Source organism: Heterocephalus glaber, unplaced genomic scaffold (genome assembly GCF_053883595.1).
Source record: "Heterocephalus glaber isolate CG9 unplaced genomic scaffold, H.glaber_assembly_v1.0 deba00001531, whole genome shotgun sequence".
Classification (NCBI taxonomy): domain Eukaryota; kingdom Metazoa; phylum Chordata; class Mammalia; order Rodentia; family Bathyergidae; genus Heterocephalus; species Heterocephalus glaber.
This window is the reverse complement of record NW_028258329.1, coordinates 1,678,095-1,698,047: the sequence shown is the minus strand read 5'-3', so window position 1 is coordinate 1,698,047 and position 19,953 is coordinate 1,678,095. Positions and strand designations below refer to the sequence as shown.

Genomic DNA, 19,953 nt, shown 5'->3' with positions numbered 1-19,953 from the left:
AGACATCCACTGCTCAGAGGAGAGGACGCAAGCCTGGCTAAGAACAGAGGAGCCTGCCCTGAGGAGCACAGCAGCCTGGAGCGCCCTGCAGAGCCCTGGAAGGCAGGGTCCCAGTGCCCTGATTCCTGGGAGAGGGGCCCAATGACGGGGGGGGGCACATCCCAAACCCTCAACAGCAGAAATGGAGCCGGGAGTCTTGGACTCTGGCCATGGGAGGGAGAGGAAAGGGCCTGGTGTGGGAACAGGGTCGGTGGCCATGGCATCGGGGAGGCCCCAGCCCCTGCTCCAGGCTGGAGCTGCCCACTCAGGCATTGGGGTGGAGACCCCAGCTCCAGGCTGCAGACCGCAGACTTCAGTACTGTGGGGGCCAAACAGCCCCAAAGGAAGCCCTGAAGTGACTCTAACTTCCAGTCAGCCCCGAAACAGCTCAACCGCCCCAAGAGGGGCCTTGTTACCTCCCACTGCACTTTGAGTACCTTACCTTTAAATATGTACAAACCCTTGAGAGTCCCCACTATGAAATTCAGAGCTCACAGGAAACAGAAAAGCACACTCTCCTACTAGATACTGCACCTCTGGAAAAATAATAAGCTGTCAAAACACGTAATAAGGAACAAAAACTGCTTTTAGAAATTAAAGACATGATAAATAAAAATTTCCATGAGCCAAGTTAATGAAATGCCTTAGAAAACATTGGTAGGTTTAAAAAGACAAAGGAAAGAAAAGTGATTCATTTGTAGGAAAATGGATGCACCTTAAGACCAGAAGTTTAAGTGAAATAAATCAGATATTCATTCTTAGATAGTGTATGGTGTGTCTTATATGAGAAATCCAAAGCATAAATAAATTAAAGAGCAAAATAAAAGACAGACCATAGGAAACAGGGAGCTAGAACTTTTGCAAAAGGTAAGGGGACCAACAGATGGAGGAGGGGGGTCAGGGAGAGAAGGGGTGGAAAAGGAGATCAGAAAAGAAGTAAGATGTGCTATGTATGTGCACCATCTCCCCATAACAAAGCCAGTCATCATGCACTGCAGACACGTTCCAGCAGAAGACTGAAAACTTGAAAACCAGAGAGAAGACAGAAAAAGTAGAATGTCAATGCATAAAGAAGTAATTCATAAAGTAGAGGAGAGTGATTTACTAATAGGATGAGGTAAGAAAATTGCCAAAAGGGAGAAACATGAGTTTCCGGATTGAAAATGTCAAACATGTTTCTCAGAAAAATATGGAAAAGCTACCAGCAGCCCATGGTGAAAAATTACAACACCAGCCAGAAGGGAAAGATACAAACTATTTCCAGAAAGGAAAAAGAATGAGTCTCATGCAAAGAATTGGGAACAACCATGGCTTCTATGGCTTCCTACCAAATTCTAAAACAAGGTGCTACGAAAACCTGCATGGCTCTGGAGCCGTGCCTTCAAATGCAGAGAGAGAGAGAGAGAGAGAGAGCACACTTAGTTTCCACCTGGAATTTCATCCTCCTGCTACCCATCATTGCAGCAAGAATGAAAGCACTCAGACTGTGACCAGCACTCTCATTCCAAGCTGGGGCCCCTGCTTCCCACTTCTGACGAGGCCCCAAGCTTGGGTTGTGCTGCTGCCCACTTGTTCTGTTAGAACGGTGGACTAATGGCCACTCCAGCAAGTCCTGCTGAGTCCTGCTCCGTCTCCAGGCGGACACAGACTGACGGTTAAAAGCCGATGTGCACTCAGGAGTGGGGAGAAGGGCGGTAGGTCTGGCGGAGAGCAGAACTCGAGGGTGCTTAGGGCAAAACCTTCTACACATTTGTGGTTACTCCGGTGACTTAGAGAGTCTTTTCCAAATTGTGATAAAATAAATGTGACTTGAACTTCTCGCTTTAACCATTATTAAGTAAGTGTGTGTTCAATGACGTTAAGTGTACCTGACTTAGGTGCAGCCATTGCCAGCATCCATCCCTAGACCTGTTCGTCCTGCAAGGCTGCAGCTCGGTGACCATTGAGCTAACAGCCATGACCCACCCTGAGGACCCTTCCTCCTCCTGACTGAGCTTGGCAGGTACCTCAGATAACTGGAGTCCTGTAGGGTTTGTCCTTTCATGTCTGGCTTATTTCACGTAGTTTAAATCCTCATAGTTCATCCATGCCATAGCATGGGCCAGAATTTCCCCCCCTTTTAAGCCCGAGTAATATTCCCTGTGTATATAAATTATTCTGTTGTTCTGGTAATCTCTTGATGGACACTTGCATGGCATCCATTTTTTAGCCCCTGCAAATAATCCTGCTATGGACATGGGTGTGTAAATGTCTGTTTGAGCCTCTGTTTCCAATTCTCCTGGATGGGTACCCAGAAGAGGAGTTGCTGGGTCATATGGGAATTCTGTCTTTGTTTTTCTGAGAAATCACCCTACTGTTTGCCGTAGTGGATCTGCCATTTAACCTCCCCTTCAGCAGCTCAAAAGGGTTTACATTTCTCCATGTCCTCACCAATAATAATAGTTATTATTGTTGTTGTTGTTTTGATATTCGCTATCCTCCTGGGTGTGAAGTGGCAACTGAAGATTCTAAAGCTTGTGCTCAAGTTATTTCTTCATCAAATTTCAGCCACTTTTTCTTATTTTGGTCTCAAGAGGGATCTTAACATCACCTGGCACCCAGGAAACACCTGCTGGATGGAGCGTTCTAAATAGAGAGTGAGTGTACTTCACACGCAGTCTGTGCATTTTCTGGGGCCCAGAGAGCAGAGTGAACCATTCGTAGCTCACATTTCACAGCCTCCCACCTGCCACTCTCGCCAGCCCTCTGCCTCCCAAACGCACACCTGGCGGGTCCCGTGCTGTGCCCTGGCACCCCTGGCACCCAGGTGCAGGCGGGGGAGGGTAGAGCATCTTGCTCTCCTTGTGTGTGAGACGTGCTGACTTTGCCATTCTGATCTGCCCCAGAAGCCAGCTCAATACCTCTGAGGGGTGCCCTCTTCCTCCCACAGCTCCCTCTCACCCCAAACCTGCCCCACCCTGGTCTGACTGCAAACTGCCCTTTCCCTTCTGAATGAATAACCACCCAGCAAGAACCACCTGCCACCCAGTTGCTGTCCCTGGTGCCCCTTAGCTGTGCTCAGGCATCAGTGGGCAGAAGATGCATGGCCCTGCAAAAGCTAAAAGCACACACTGTGCATGGCAGCACTCGCCTGAATCCCAGCACCCAGGAGGCTGAGGCAGTTGTCCAATCTGGGCAACTTAGTAACTAGTGAGACCCTGTCTCAAAATAAAAAGGATGTGAAAAAAAAAAAAAAAGGCCTGGGATGTAGCTCAGTGTGAAGGCTCTAGGTCCAATCCCTAGCAATGGAAAAGAAAGAGACAAAAAGCTGAAAGAACAGGGGCCTTGGGGAGCAGAGGGAATCACTGGCTGGGTGCAGTGCTGCTCTCATGGGTTGGCAGAGCTCCGCTCTTTTGCGCTGTGACGGAGCCTGGCCTGCCGCTGCAAAGCTGCTGAAGTCCGGGCAGTGGTGGGGTGGGTGTGCCCTCGCCTGCCATGAAGAGGCTTCTGGGACTGAGCTTGGTGTGAAATGGGCCAGCGTGGACACTCCTCATCCAGTGACATGGTGTGGCAGGAGTTGTCTACTTTCCTGTTTCACAGCTTTATGGGAAATGTCCGCCCCACGAGACACAGAGATCACACTGTCTGCTCTTTCTCCCGGTGCTAGGGATCGAACTTGAGGCCTTGCTCATGCTGGCCAGGCTCTCTGCGTTGAGCTGCATTCCCCACCAGTCTGCTGCTGTCTCCCAGACTGACCTAGGCGAAGATTTGCTAGAGCTCCTCTTTGTCCCCAAGAGCCCGCCTTCCCCTCTGGAAGAAGGTACAGGAGTGACAGGAGGGCAGCCTTCCCAGAACGCGGCCCCTCCGTGCCTGGCAGCTGCCCACCCTGGGAGCAGAGCAGGCGCTCCCCAGCTGACCATGTGGCCCTGTGCCTGACCCACCAGGCCTGGCCCAGGGACCCCTCCCACAGCCCCCGTACACCACCCCTTATCCACTGCACACAGCAGCAGGTCTCTGGGGCCTGAGTCAAGTGCAAGGCCTGGCCATGCTCACTGACCAAAGTCGCGGTAACCGCTAGCGCATCTTAAGCAAAACTGTTGCACAAGAAACAGGCTTATAAAGAGGAATCTCAACTAGGATCTGAATCTTTCTCCTGACAAAGGATTCCTGGCTTCCCAAAAGCTCTGTGCTTGGAGTGGCCCTGGATATCTGTCAAGTCCCATACTTTGCAAACTATTTCTCCAAAATACTTCTAACACTTCACATAGGACATGGTGGCCCAATCCAGGCATGGTGGTGCACTCCTATGATTCCAGTACTTGGGAGGCTGAGGCAGGAGGATTGCCATGAGTTCAAGGCCAGCCTGGGCTATATGGTGAGATCGTGTCTCACCCCCTCCTCCCATCCACCCCTGAAAAAGGATACGGGGCTCTGGCAGTGGGACAGAGGTCCAGAAAAGCTGGCGAGAGTCCTGCTGAGGGACGACACTTCCCTGACAGTCAGTCTCACTGCTGCTGCTGGCAGCTGCGCTTTCCTGGAACCCTCGGGCTCCTCTGTGGGAACAAAGGAGGCAAGACCCAGGTGTCCCCATAGCCCAGGACTCATCCTCTGCATGGCTGCTCCTCTGGTTCAGTAGTTAACAGGCTTAAAGGCCCAGAAGTCTGAGTGCCCCACCCTGCCAGTCTTGGAGTGCGTTCATTCTTTCTTTCTTTCATTCATTCATTCTCTCCCTCACTGCTTGGTAACAACTGAGCGTACAGGTGAGCCCGGCCCTGCTCTGGGTACTGGGAACTCCGAAGAGAACAAAACAAACTCCTGACTTTCTAATGGGCCATAGAGACAGGAACCAAAGCACCTTGCTGAAGTCGGTTACAGTTATCTGGTGATGGCAGCTCTGGAGAAACAGACAAGATGGAGCAGGATAAGCCGAGGGGTGACAGATGGGTGTGCAGAGGACACAGGGAGAATGGCCACGTGACAGCAGACCATGTGTCCTTGCAGGGGGAGTGGCTCTCTGACACAGAAGGTGAATCGTGCACAGCCCCAGGGAGCAGGGAGAGGCAGTAACGCTCAGTCACTTTGGAAGCTGAGGCACAGGGACTGCAGGGGGGATTGGTGGGCTCAGACCTGGGAGCGGGGAGACACTGTCGCTGATGCAGGTGTGCCTGTGAGCTCTCAAAACATCTGAGCACAATGGGAAGGTCACTTCTTCCCCCTCCCGGCTATGTGTGTCACCACATCCTGCCCACTCGTGAGCCCAGGGAGCCCCTCTGACGCAGACTGAGCGCGCCTTCCCTCTGGCTCAGATGTCCACATTCCCTTTTGTTGTGGGCTCAGAGCTGTTGAATATATTCAATTAATTGAGAGCTTGAGAAAACATGAAAGGGAAACTGGGTCAGGAAAGGTAATTAGTGCACAAAAGTGATGGCCTTTCTGCCTCAGCCAGGGGCAGGTGTTCATCTTAATGTGAAGCTTCTGTTGCTGTCCTGGAGTGGGTGAGGGTTTCCTCTTCTGGATTTGGGGAGGAAGCTTATTTGGATCAAGAATTACTGAAGTTGTTTCGGATGTAGACTTCTGGAAGACCCATGAGAAGAAAATAAATGTCTAGGACATCATTTCCATATGGAAAAGGGCTGGGAACGGATTTCAGTGGGCAGTGCTCAAGAGTCTAGAGAAAAGTCATCAACTGTCTTTCTCATTTCCACTTGCTGTGCTAAAATAACACCCAAAATAGTCCCCTGTAACTGACACTATGAAGATATCCCTTCTCCCCAGGAAGTAACCATGGCTCTGAATTTCCCAACTCATGAAAACTTCTCACTATGATTTTCAAAAATCCATCACATGGCTCCATTTTACCTCTCTGAGCATGTGTTATGCACAAATGGCAAACACAGTCATCATCAGTAGCATGGTAAGTAGCATGTGACTGTTATTTATTCATGCAGGCAGGCAATGAGCTATTTGTATGCATATTATTTTAGAAGATGGGAATACAGTGGTGAGCAAGATGCACCTAACCCTGGGGTTCATGGAATTTACATCCTGGGAAGGGTGCCAACAGCAAAGGATTTCAGTCTGGTAGAATGTCTGGTGGCACAAATGAGACAGACCCAGAGGTGGCAGAGGTGGCTTCTACCAGAACTGGCAGCCAAGCTAAAACCTCAGTAAGGCGTCACACATGTCTTTGATCGAACTGGGCAGGGGACCCGCAGCACTCAAGACCCGAGGGCACTAGCACGACCCCAGATGAAGCCAGGCCAGCAGGTACACAAGGTCTAAGGCCCTGGAGGGGGCTTTGAGAACTAAACTCAGGGACTCATGTCAGGCTCATGTGGGTGAAGGCTGGTGCTTGGCCAGGAGTGTGAATAGAGAATGGGTGTGAACTCGGATGGGAAGAAAAAAATTATATTCACTAATCTCTAATATTTAGCATTTCTTTCAGTTAAAAGCATGAACAATAAACTACTGTAGTATTAATATTGCTGGAAGGGCTGCCAAGTTGAGCAAATCAAAAGAACACGATGCCTAGATAAATTTGAATTCCAGAACAATGAATAAATTTTTAGTGTAAGCATGCTCCATGCAATATTTAGAGTGTTCCTGATACTAAAAAAAAAAAAAAATGCATTGCTTATCTGACACGTGAATTTAACTGAGGAGCCCACATTTTACCTGGCAACCCTAAGTCCTGGGGCCTTGGCCCCTAGGGGCAGCCTGCTGTCTCCGTTAACCTTGCATTACAGTTGTGGCAGGTATCACAACTGGACACTCTTGTTATTGCTCCAAAATAGCAACAGTTATTAAGCCGAGCGCCAGCTTATTAATGCAGTAAGAAAGCACACATATTGTCATATAGCAAATCTGTTTGTCCTTTAGAAACCATTTTGCTATTTCACTGTAATTGGTTTCCATTGTCAGCCGACGGTTTGATTTACGCTCTCAGAAGCCCAAGTCTGAGGGGTGCCTGGATCCCCAGACAGCCAGGGCTCCGTGGTATTGGAGGGACAGCGACCCAGCAGTGCCCGCTACTCAGGAGGCCGGGACAGAGTGCCCACACCCAGACTGGATGGCCCTGACTCAGCAGCAAAGGTGGCGGATGCCTGGTCGCCTGGTCAAACAGGAGACTGTCCCGGACACCTGTGGGTGGCACTGAGCAGACCCCTTCCAGCTCCACAGCCTTGAGCAGCTCCCAAGGGTGTTTGCACAGCAGCATGGAATCATCCAGAGCCCTTGGGTCCGCCCTTCCATGCCCCCGTCCAGCTCCGAGGGCCTCCTCTTCCTGCTGCTTGCTCAGGTTACAGCCAGGAACCTCTTTCCAAAGCCAGGCCCACAAGTGTAGCCCTCGGTGGAACTGCCCCACCGCCACCACCGCCCTTCCAGCCCCTCCCTGGTGTGGTCCCTCAAAGCCCGAGGGACACAGGTGATACCCGATGGCAGCTTGGGGTGGGTACGGTGTCCCCACAAACACTACATTCCTCTAGGGCCAGGCCCAAGTGTGAAACCAGCAGTGAACTGCATGCACAGAGGGAGCCCAGGCCTGGGCAGTGACTGTGGGAAGAGTGAATGGAGCAGCAGGTGCCACAGGAAACTTGATTCAGAAATAACTTGTCTGCCACTGGATCTCTTTAAGTTGCTTTCTCTATATTTGAGAGAGGCAATGGCGTATTTTTAACTGGTAGGCAGTAATTCTCGTTTGTGGAGCCCTTGCATCACCGTGACCCAGGTGTGTGATGGTAAAGACTCACACCAGTTGGGTGGGGCACGCGCACTCGAGCACACTCACTGCGGGTGGGTAAAGTCTGAGTATTTTTCACCAGCTTGTTGGGGGGGCACCTTCGGGTCTCACAGGAGGACGTCTGCTTCCTCGGGAGTGCACACTCGGACCCCAGTGGGCACCGCCTCCTCCTTTGGTTTTGAAATGTGTGGGGTCTTGCCTCAGGCAGTGACAGGCCTGATGTTCTCATGGGGGACCCCGACTCCTGTGTCCCTCATGAAACCCTAGTCAGCCGACTCCCAGGCACAGAGTCACAGACAGAGGAAAAGCTTACCTGAAGAAACTCAAGACTTAGGAACATGGCGGATCTGCTGCTCCTCACACCTGACTGACGAGCCAGGCTACCTCGAGGACAAGCCTCTGCCTTCCAGGGATGCTATGTGTTTTACACCGTGTACGTAAGGTCACCTGCAGGCCCTGTGAGTGTGCAGGGTGGGTCTGAGGAGGGCCCTAGCAGTGATCCATGGACCTTTCTTCCTCCCACTCTTCTGGCCTCTCTTTAACATGCGGCCATGGTTAATAAGCCGCGTTTCTGAAGGGTGGTTATAGCTTGTTGAGTAATGAGTCTGTCCAGGAGCGGATGAAGGGACAGGACCTGGAGATCACACCCCCACTTTCAGCCATCCCTCTGGAGCCCTGGGCCGGGGATCCCTGCCAAGCTTGGGGAGAGGGGGTGTGACTGCCTGCTCGGAGCAGGAGACTGGAGGAGACTGCAGCACGGCAGAGGCTGCGGCTTATTTTCACCTGGTTTCATTTGGTTTATGTTCTTCAGCTCCACTGCCTGGGGACACAGTCAGCACTGTGCCCGTGAGCAGGGCTGGCTGTCCGGGACAGTTCTGGGAAGGGCCTGGCACCCGAGAGACAAGGCGTCGTGCACGCAGAAGGGCAGTGAGATTTGCAGAGGACGGATGGGTTTCCTTTTGGGGGATAGCCGTGCTCAGCGGGAATCCTGCTCCTTTATTCATACTGTGAAATGCTTCATTACACTTCTCTAGGGACACCCACGCACACACACGCGCACACACACACATGGTGTGCTGTCTTCAGCAAAGAAATCGCGTGGCTTGCTCCTGGGACATAAGTCCATAAGAAAAGACTCAAAAAGAGGGAGCTTTGGCTAATATAAAATTCACATTTTCAGAGTATAAACCATCTGGAAGCTTCTTGTATTGAATCTGCTTATAAATGCTCAATCGAATTGCATGTGTTTGGAAAAGTGAGTATTTTCAACATGAGAAAGCTGATGGAATTTGTGCTTTTATTTATTTATTTTTTTAAGAAAAGGCAAATCCTGAGGACTATAGCTGTGCTCGGTGCTATAAGACGATGCTGATGTTTAACACCAAAGATAAAAAAGACATTGGTCAGTTATGAAAAACGCTCAGTTAACAATGAAAAATGCTATCTCACCTATCAGACAATGGCTTTCTTTTTCCTATGGAATTTTTGATGAGAGTATTTTTGGATGGGAAAGGGGGAAAAGGGGTGACATAACAAACACATGAAGAATGAGCAAGATGAGGGTGTCACCAAGCCAGAACTGCAAGAGCGTGCATGGCGGCGTGCCCCAAGTAGGGTAGTGTGTCTCTTGGGGTGCATTTCCAGGGAGGCGGGGGTGCTGGGGGTCCTGCCCTGGGAAGGCGGCTCAGGGGCGCTTTGCTGGGACCTGCAGACTGGGAGCTTCTTGTTTTCTCTGCGAGAGCTAAAAATAGCAGCCTGACTCTCCTTGGGGAGCCATATCTGCGCATCCACTTCTCATGGAGGACAGAGATTTACGCCTCTGAGTCCAAGCCGGTTATTTAGAGCTTCCCAGTCAGGTCAGGGCAGACACGCTTGCTGTCCTGTTTATTTTGTACGGAGATGAGCTTTCGGACCATCTGAAAGTGAAATGTGGTTTCGGGGAGTCCGGGCCCAGAAATCTGGGGAGCGAAGGCCCCTGCCTGACCCTGTCTCAGGATCTCAGTCTTCATAAATATTTACTCTGAAATGAGACTCTTCCAGGAGCTCGTGGCTGCTTATTAATTAAAAGGATTGTGGTAAAGTGCACATCTCACAGAAGTCCCCATCCTAGGCATGTTTGAGTGTCGCTCGGTGGTATTAATTACGCTCAGTTGTGGTGCAACCGTCACAGAGGCGCGCGCGGGGACCTGCCGGTGCCGGCACTCATTAGTTTCTATTTTTTAATTATCAGAGAAGCTTCCTTGTGATAGTTCGTTGTGGCGAGCATGTCCACTTCCGGGTAAAGTGCAGGGATGCTGTGCCAGAGGAATACGAGTGAAAGGCGAGACAGCGATGAGACCCTGGGTAGCTTATGTTCGGCAGCTGCAGGTGAGCCGTGCTGCGAATACAGGTTTAAGCTGTGGTCGCACTGCGGTTCGGAGTATTCCCTGACAGGCGTGCTGAAGTCACCCACGGCCCCCTGAGTGCGACTTTACTTGGAAAACAGGTCTTTGAGGAAAGAAGTACCTGTGCTCATGGCTCGTGATTCACACCTGCGAAGATACAGGACCCGCCGCCATCCCCCCAGGGGGAGCAGGATGAGGACCCTCAGGGGAGGAGCCGGGTAGCAGGCCGCCCGACTCCCATCCGGTTCTGAGGTGCTTGGGGTTCACCAGAGCAGCCAGCGGTGGAAGCAGCCCGATCTCAGTTCCAATGCGAGGTGGGTTCCGGCAGACGGCCCGCTCCCCTAGGTGTCACTGAGCTCTCCGGCCCACGTCCACGGAGCGCACTGGTGGAAAATCACACACCAGAGCGGAGAAGGAGTAGAGTTTCCTGGGCATCTGTCTGGCCCACTTCCTTCCTGTGCAGCACCCCGTGTGGTACAGCAGTGTGCCCAGAAGGAGGAGCTTTCCTGCCTGCATGGTCTTGGCTCTGCACTCGCTCTGTCTTCTGCTGTAAGCAGCCCTACTGGCTTCTGCGTCTCTGTCCGTGACAGGGAACCGCACTCAGCCACGCGGGACGGATGGGTGGAGTCCCCGGCCTGAGCTACTCTCCAGGGAGCAGCTGAGTCAGAGCCGTGTGTGCTGGCGCAGTTGGGGGACACCGAGGAGGCTCGCCCGGGGCCTCTCATGTACCTGATGCCAAGGCAGAGCTGTTCTGTACACTGCACCAAACGCTTCCCTGATGTGGGGTCAGAGCTCGGAAACGCTTTCCAAACAGAGGCCAGGGCACAGGTCCAAGCTCCCGCACCAAATGCTGTCCAGGAAGAGAAAGGAGTTGGGACAACTCCATCCACAGACAGCTGCCGCCCACCCACGGCGTGGAGCTCTGTTTATAATAAATGACCGATCAGCTCAGCCCAGCGGCCGAGACATGCTCCCCTCCTTTGTTTATTCAGTGGCCGTGTCCCTGGCCAGGTCTCTTTAAGATCCATGCCTTTGTTCCGAAACTGCAGAGGGGCTTAGTCCTTGCTGCCTAGAACATTTTTGCAGTTCTCTGCGTTGATTTGCTGGAGCAGCACAACCAGTATATCTTACATTATTCATTTTTTTTTGTCATTTAACTTTGAAATGCAGAGTTGGAAATCTGTAAAAGTAACAGATAACCCCTTCAAAAATAAATTATAAGCCCAGAAATCATTTCTGTAGTAAAATCCTAATTTACCTCGTGTGTTTTAGCAGGCAGCCTTGCTGAAGGGTGGAAGAGAACGAGAAAGCCAGCCACGCCTTGAGCACAGGCGTCTCCTTCACTGCTCCCAGAGCCAAAATTCCCTCCACTCCAGCAGAGAGAGCCAGGAAGGGTGGAAACCAGAAGGGCTCTCAGTTCGGTGCAACCCAGCTGTGTGTGTTGTTCAACCACAGACTGCAGAATCTGACCACCCTAACTAGCGAAGAAGACATGAGTCCCCTGCAATTTGCCGAGTTGAGGTGCTGACTAACCTCCGTCAGGACCCATGTGGGCACGCAGCTGGGGTGATTTATGAAAGCAGAGGAGGGTTCTCCTGGCGGAGGAGGTGGAGGCACGCTGTGTCCTGGTTGGGACTGGGCGTGGTTAGGGAGGGCTTAATTTACGCCACCTGGCATCTGAACCATGCTGTAAACTTTCCAGAAAAGGCCTCCAGCTGTGGCTTTATTGATGCAGACCAGACGAGAACAACACCACTGCTAGTGTCCTGAAACACTTTCATCCCTGTCATTGGTCCCAACATTTGCCTCAAGTGAGGTATAAACTAAGTTCAAATTGTTTGAGTTTTCATGCTTTTAAATTCAAACACCAGAAGGGATTCATTCAATAAGCGACGCTGCGTAGTGAGATCTGAAAGGAACTGTAACCCACAGGTCCTCCTGGGAGAGCTGGGGCCTTGTGCATAGAGAGGCCTGCAGCACAGTGTGGCTGCTGCAGAGATCAGTGGGGCAAGGCACCTGTCTGCTTCCAAAAAGTATTAAGAGAAACTGAATTCTGCTTGTGGACAATAAATTCAGGGCAACTGTGAGTAATTCTAATACAAAGGTGTATTAAGATCTCTAAGATACAGATACATCTTAATAAGATTTTATGTAAATGTTTTGATGTCTGCTGAAGAATGATTTAAATCATCAAGAGTCATGCCCTGGCTTTTCCCAGGATCACCGCTGCTTGATTTTGGAGCTGTTTCAAGGTCAGAATGCCCAGGAACCAGACTCCAGGATTGAGATTTGTGTGTAGCTATTTTACTGGGAAATGCCCTAGGAAGGACCCTGAAGGGATGGAAGACAGTAGGATCCCACAGCAGGACCCCGTGAACTTGATGGAGGTAGGAGAGCCCTTGGCTGGCGACCCTTCTGAGTTGTTCAGAACTGAGGCAGGGACCAGGCCTCCACCTACCCACAGACACCAAGACGCTACTTGCCAAGCATGGAGGAAGTGTGAGCTTGGGAGTGCAGTCTGGGTAGCTGAGGGCAGTTTGGGCTCTGGCTGGCATGTGACAGCATCTATAACGGAAACTCAACCTTTCTTTCCTCTTGGCAGTGCAGCAACGAACCTTGTACCTGCTAAGCAAGTGCCCTCCCACTGAGCGCACAGCCCCGATGTCCACTCTTCTTTTTATTTTTTCTAATATAGGATGATCTATCCCACAAGGGTATAATCCTGGAACTAAAATGACTTCATTAATTATTTACCTTTTCAATTAGGAAAAGGATTTAAAAGAGGAAATAACATTTTTGGCAGGTTCACAATTACTCCCTGGCTAATCAAAAGTCCAGTTTTTTGACACGGTTGTATACAGTTTCCACCGTGCTGCTTTTCAGTGATTTGGGTCCAGAAGCAAACGCTGATGGAGATAGGAATCTGTTAGGTCCAGAGCATGCAGTAGACAGGTCCACAGAGGTGTTCATCTAAGAATATTCTTTGGTGCGCTCTTAACGGCATTACATACTCTCTACCTCTTGGTTCAGCAAATATTCGGAGTGCACTATGTGCCAGGCTTTGTACTAGGCATTTGACTACCTTCTGGGGTGTTCAACATACAATAAGTGGTTTCTAACCTTTCTATCCCGAAGGAGCTCTTTTCTTGATCTTTCCCTCAATGGATCCCATGTTTTGGGTATATGAGAGCTCTGATAGCTCTGAAATTACTTAGTCATGACTTCACTGACATTCACTCAAATGTTCCTAAATTTTTATCACTAAATATAAGATAAAGAACATCTTAAATGTACATAATAGATTATTTTCTTTAGATTTGGTCTCCAAAGTGGGATCAGTGGGTCCAAGAAAACAAGCACGTTGGAGGTATTTTGTTCGATGTGGCCACGTTTCTTTCCAGAAGGCCTGTTCTCACTCAAACACAAGTGCTGCTCAGTTCATCAGTCGGTGGTCACATGATGACTTGATACTTGTGTTACTGATTCACAGCAGTCATGAGCAGACACAACTCTTTTCTATATGTACTACAACTCTCCAGTAGGCTCAGCTTTCCAATTTTGATGATCATATGCTATACAAGTACAGCACTAGCTTAGTGCCAATGGCTTTCCTCTTTGGAGGTTTTGTCTATCATTAAAGTGCAGGAGAGCCATACTTCCTCTTAAAATTTCTGCACTGAAGGGAGGGTATGGGCAGCGTGGAGCTGGAGGGCTGCAGGCCAGTGTCCTAGCGGGTTCAGACGACATGTCATGGGTTGCTCATCCACAGCGGGCTGGTGAGACTCGGGGAGGCTGGGCAGGGTGCAGCTCAGAGGCTCTGTGGGAAGGAGGCTCAGTGAGTTCCCCGAGCTAAAAGGGAAGCAAGACCCCAGGGCTGTGGCAAGGGCCCCAGGCACCACCTTCTCAGAAACCTGATGGCACGTGCTTCAGGTTCTCATCACACCACGGTTTTTACTTTAAATCGCTGAGAGGTTGCCCATTGATTTAGCAAATACTTTTCTCACTGATTCCTAATACTTTTTAAAGCATAAACTAAATTCTTACGTATAATAATACATTAGATCTCTTCTGTTTGTGTCTTTTCTTGGCTTGATTGTGCATTATTTTGAGTATTAGTACTTTGTAACATATTTTACCATCTGACCTCTCATTTATCTTCTTAAATGATCTTAAATGACTTAAAATGATCTTAGTTTTCTTTTCATTCGGGTATCAGGCAACACTATATTCTATAAAATAGCAGTGTTTCCTTCATGACTTAATTATTGGAATTTTCTTTGATGTTTTTGCCTGTGTTACATCCTTCCAGATAAACCATTTTGTTTGGCTCCAGATAGGGCCATTTTGTTCATCTCAGAAACATAAAGAAGAAAAAAAGGAAAGGCCACAGAAACTGTGAAATGTGGCACTTGTATAGTGTCTATTTTCTTTTTCTTTTTTGGTACCAGGAATCAAACTGGGGTCCTTGCGCTTGCAGGGCAGGTGGCAGAACCACTGAGCTAAATCCCCGGCCCTTACAGTATTTATTTTCTAACCTAGGAATGAGGTATATTTTTGTGGTTAGGACATTGGTTAACATCTTCCTAAATGCTGGTTAGCTGTCTTTACATTCATCAAAATTATTTCTTAGCAATTCAGTATTAGTTAAAGGTATTGTATCAGTGGATGAGATCTTTCCCTACCTTCATTGGTATGTCTTCCTGGTTGCTACTGCTCTGTGGAGAAGCTGTGGTTTGTTTTCTTCATATGGAGTCAATTTATTTCCTCATTTTCCTGGTTTTGAGAGCCTTTTAACTTATTCATTTGGATTTTCCAGGTATAAAATTATATCATGTATAAGTAATGACAATTTAGTCTCTGCCATTCGAATAATAATTCTTTTTAAAAATTCATGCCTTACTGCATTGCCCAGATATTTCAGAAAATATTAAATGTGTTGCAACAAGTAATTTTTAGTCTCTTACTTTAACAGGAGTGCCTTTAGCATTTCACTACTGTCATTTATTTTTGGATTCATCCAACATTTACCAAGCACGTTCAAACTGCTAGATTCTGTACAAAGTGCTGGGGATACAAGGCCAAGAGGACATAACGTCTGACCCTCAAGAATTTAAATTAACAGGTTTGACTTTGAATTAGGCACGCTGTAAAATGTCAAGTAATTAGTCCAGCTATTTTGTTGCCAAAAGCAGAGAGTAGTCAGCCTTCCTACCAATTTATGTTTGCTACCAGGATTTGGTAACATCTTTTACCCAGTGCTTTTATGAGATAATCATGAAAGTCCCTCTATGTACCCATCAACAGACGAATGGATGAAGAAATGTGGTATATGTACACAGTGGAGCATGACTCAGCCGTAAAGAAGGACAAATTCGAGTCATCTGTAGGAAAATGGATGGCTTTTGAGACCATAATACTAAGTGAAATAAGTCAGACACAGAAGGCCTCTCTGAGACACCCTAATAAACATAATTTAAGGGGAAAATAAAAGCTAGAAGGAAGCAGGGAGGTAATCTGGGGAAGGCGGTAGGCCGGGGGGTAAAGGGGTGAAAGATGTGATCTGTGTCCCTGCTCCTCAAGAAGGACGCAATTACCATGCAGTACAGAAACAGACAATAAAGACAGATCATACTCATTTCCACATCAAAGTCAGCTGCTTGTGAAAGATTATTATTGTAAATTGTCTTTTCTTTTTTGCAATACTAGGGATTGGACCCAGGGCTGAAGGTCCTTTGCCCTCTCTGCCTCGAGGGCCTTGGTGACAAGAATGCACAGGAGCCAGCGTCCAGCAGAGCAGGGAGCACGCCCTGGCTCCTTGGTGTCCCCTGTGCTGAGCGGAGCAGGAGCCACACTCATGCCCATGTGACAGAGTGGGAGGGGCTGGAAAGGGATCCCTTTCCTTTTCGATTGTGAGGGGGACGTAAGTTACAGTTCATCAGACAAGGCTGGAAGAAGCTTCCTCGGACTATCTCCGGAGGGCAGGCTCTGTGGGTGCCCAGTGTAGGGAGCCGTGCTGAAGGGGCCATGCAGTGACTGCCTGCGCACCGCCCAGGTGTCTCTTCTGTGTCTGAACGATGGTAAGGAAGTGCTCAGTCTCCAGACCACCTTGCTAGGTCGCACACTAATAACGCTGTACCACAGCAGCACCCAGACACGCTCTGCAAAGTGAAGGTTATTTATTTCTCGTGATGATTTTAACAGGCAAATGCTATGCTGGGGTTGTCTATGAAATAAATGCCTGCGGGAATTGAGTGTTGCAACGAAATTCATGCCTCAGTTTGTCTTGAGGTCTCACTTCCCCTCTTCTGGGTGAAGAGGAGCTGGCTGACAGCCCCACCCCAGGTTGGTGGAGGGTCTGCCTTGGGGCCACGCCCCCCCTTCGCCCCTTGAAGCATCCGCGCTGCACCCCGGGCTCACTGCCCTCATCCACGCATTTCTCCTTGGAGAAAGCAAAGGTCATGCATGTTGAAGGGAGAAGTCATATCGCCTTTTTGTACAAAATGAGGTGAAAAAGTAAATTTAAACACACTGTTCAAGTGTCATTCTTCTTCAACCTTTATACATACATATACATTAAAGCTCTTACTTTTCTTCATCAATATACTCTATTTAGAACTTTGAAAAATAAACTTTCTCTTTTGGTACCTACCTCTCATTTCCTGTGCTAGCCTGAAAATATTTAAAAATACACCTCCCTAGAACTCTTCTGTGCAAATAATAAGCATAAATAATATCAACATCTATGTTTTACATATAGAAAAGGACATGTCCAGGCGTCCACTGTGGCTGCGGCCCACTGGCATCCCTTGGGTGGTCTAGAAGTTTGCAGCCGGTCTCTGCGAGCCACACAGGTCCTGCTCTGGCTGCGGGGGGCTGGGCAGGAACCCACTGTCCCGCTTGTCCACGTGTAAACTACTTCTAGAGAAACGGAGGACGCTTCCCAGCCCACTCACTGGCACCAGGGAGGACACCCAGCCAAGGGAGCTGAAGAGGGATAGCGGGGAGGCCTGGCCCGTGCTGAGGGGCGTCCTCTGGAGATGCCCAGGGCACTCTCCGGAAACAGCTTCCCCTGGTGTGGAAGACCCCGGGGACCCCAGCAAGCTGTTCTCTCTCCGTGGCACACTCGTGTCCACTGCACTGGGCTCCCCTCTGGCCTCCGGAGAGCAGGCCGGCAGCTGCTGAGTGTGCCGAGAAGCTTGGGAGGCACAGTCCGGGGCGAGGGACTCGTTCGAGGTGCTCCTGGGGGAGAGCTCAGTCTGCGGCTCTCCAGGGAGGTGTCCCTGAGCAAAGGTCTCTCGGGGGGTCTTGAGTGTCTCTCGGCATTTCTTGGCCAGCTGGTGTCCTAGCTGCAGCTGGGTGGGGAACAGGCTCCCCTGGAGGGCTCTGACAAACAATCTGGAAAGAGCACACGAGGAGAAGTCAGATGCTGCTGCTGCAGGAGGCGCCTCCGAGCTTCCTGTGACCCCAGGCAAAGCCCAGCCATGCACAGGTGCCTGGGCTCACCCAGGGCCTGGGGCGCAGTCTCTGACACCCACCTGGGCAGCAGCGCAGTGACAGGCGTTATGAGGCAGATCAAGTAGAACACGGGGTCTCCCAGTAACGTCTGCATGGTCCAGTACGGGTTAGACGGAGGGTAGCAGGTTGAACAGGCAGAATTGTAGATCAAAGCCACCGACAAGAATAAAAGGACACTGAAGCCACATGCCATCCAATTGAGCCAGGTCTGAAGCAGAAAGAGAAAAGGCTTTTATTGCAACTTAAAAGTGGCACCAGTGAGGGAGAGGAAAGGCATCATCATCAGCGCGGGGATGGGATATCCTCAGAGCTTAGTAAAATCGGGGGGGTCTTTGCCATGGGTGGCTGATGGGGCTTAGTGAAGCCTCAGGAACCAGCCTGGGACAGGGACGTGGAGGCGAGGCAGGAGGCAGGGACAGAGTGCCGGTCGGGGACTGGGGAGGGAGGAGCTGAGAGCTGCTCCGGGGAAGGCGGGCTGCGCCCCAGGCGGGGAGCTACAGCCAGCGTCTCTTCATTTTTGTTACAGGGAGGCAGCATTTGGGGCTCCTGTCTGCTCAGAGAAGAGGCCTCGAGGAGCCTGCCGGGAAGCGTGGGGCGCGGCGCCAGGCCCTCTGGGAAGTGGCCTTGCCGGCAGCGCATACCCAGGTCTTGGTTTCAACTCCCAGGTGCAGCAGGAAGGTGAGCAGTGCGGTGACCGTGATGGGGGTGCCCCAGGTGGAGATGTCCACGTCCGAGTCATAGTGGGCCTGAAAGACAGCAGCGCCCCTGTCTGTGGGTCCCCGCGTGGGCGGGGAGCCATGCCGGGCGCCAACTTACCAGGTAAGGAATGAAGAAGCAGATCAAGCTCTGGAAGGCAGCATCGACCATGTTTAACCAGAAGGCTCGGGGCCGATATTCCTGGGGCACAAGGAGAGAGATCACAGGGAGCCACTCATCTCCTCGAGCGATGCTTGCAGGGGTGCGAGGGCTGACGATCAAGTCACGGCCGGAGGAAAACTTGCTACTGAGGGCTTTGGGAGGCCGAGCCCCAGACGGTGGATGAGAAACCAAATGCCTGTGGAGCTATTCGCAGCTGAGCTGGAGCTTCTGTACCCCAAAACCAAGCTGTAGTAGCTGTAGGCCGCCAGCAGGAGGAAAGTACTCTCTAAATCTTACACGGGAAGTTTCCCCGAGGCAGGAAGGGCACCTGGAGTTCTGGGTGTTCACCCCTGACACGAGCCCTCCTATTCTTTCCACTTCCTACCCGCGAAGGTTTTGTGGTGAGTCCCTTGGAGGAACTCTTGAAAGTGATTCTTAAATTTTTAAATTCAGTGATGGATGTGTCTGGTGTTAAAACCAAAAAGCACTTGCTGTGATTTGGATGTGGTTTGCGTGTGGCCCCCAAAGGTCCGTAGGTTGAAATTTAATCTCCACTGTGAACCACTAAGGGCTGTGGAAACTTAATCTGAGGGATAAGATTATCTGAGTGGAGGCCCAGGATCCAGTATCTGTGGCTTTGTAAGGAGAGACTGGAGGAGGCAGCCACACGCAGCTTTCCTGCCTGCTTCTTGCCCCAAGACGCTATGCTCTGCTTCCAGATTCTGCAGCAACAAAGCCTTCACCAGAGGCAGTTTTGCTACCTGGAATCTCCAGAGCCAGGACCAAAACATACCTCTGATTAAGTGGCCTGCCTTGGGTCTTTCATTACAGTGAAGCCAAGCAGACTATGACAACTATATATCCATCTGCAAAAATAACCTTGACATAGGCTAATTGAAGTTTCATCACCTGGGTGGCCACATTTGCATTTAACCCCGCTAAGTCCCAACAGGTGGCAGAGACTTCACCCTGCAGGAAATGCAGAGGGTACAAAGGAGCATCCGCTGCACTTCAGGAAAGTGCTGGCTGTCTCCTCCTGCTGTCTTTTCCACAGGCCTGCCTTGGGTGTAAGTTTGGCTGGCTGAGGAGACAAAGGATGGGATTTTCCTAGATGACAGATGTCAAGCTGACACCTGGCTAATCCCATGCAGCCTGCTCCAGGGGGGACCAAATGTTTGCAAAAGTGGCCAAAGGACATTAACATACAAGGGAACGAATTTTGAGTTGGAGATTATTAGAGAAGCAGGGTGCCGCAGTCTTCCTGCATGCACAGAATTCAGACTTGCCAAAGAGAAGCACTCGGTGCTCTGCTTGAGTGGCTGGCTGGAGCCAGCTGGCCGTTAGTGTGTCAACCTGGTGTGGTGCAAACGTATATTTGCATCTGTTTGTTCTTTCAGTGGTTTGATGGTTTTCCCTTTGGGTCTGTCTTAATTCCCATTA

At 50.2% G+C, this 19,953-nt stretch overlaps 1 protein-coding gene across 13 annotated transcripts in view; it reads right to left on the bottom strand.

Moving 5' to 3' along the window:
- Window positions 1-16,299: 16,299 nt before the first annotated feature.
- Window positions 16,300-19,953, bottom strand: part of Atp10a (ATPase phospholipid transporting 10A (putative)) — a 122,012-nt gene continuing 118,358 nt past the window's right edge. For 12 of the 13 annotated variants that reach the window (XM_087188198.1, XM_087188201.1, XM_021250171.2 and 9 more), the window contains 4 exons: window positions 18,472-18,552; window positions 18,297-18,401; window positions 17,676-17,863; window positions 16,300-17,535 (listed from right to left, as the gene is read on the bottom strand). In XM_087188198.1, the coding sequence (XP_087044324.1) occupies window positions 16,956-17,535; window positions 17,676-17,863; window positions 18,297-18,401; window positions 18,472-18,552 (954 nt within the window). In that variant the 3' untranslated portion in view covers window positions 16,300-16,955. The remainder of the gene's footprint in view (window positions 17,536-17,675; window positions 17,864-18,296; window positions 18,402-18,471; window positions 18,553-19,953) is intronic. The other variant, XM_087188199.1, reaches the window with a different exon arrangement.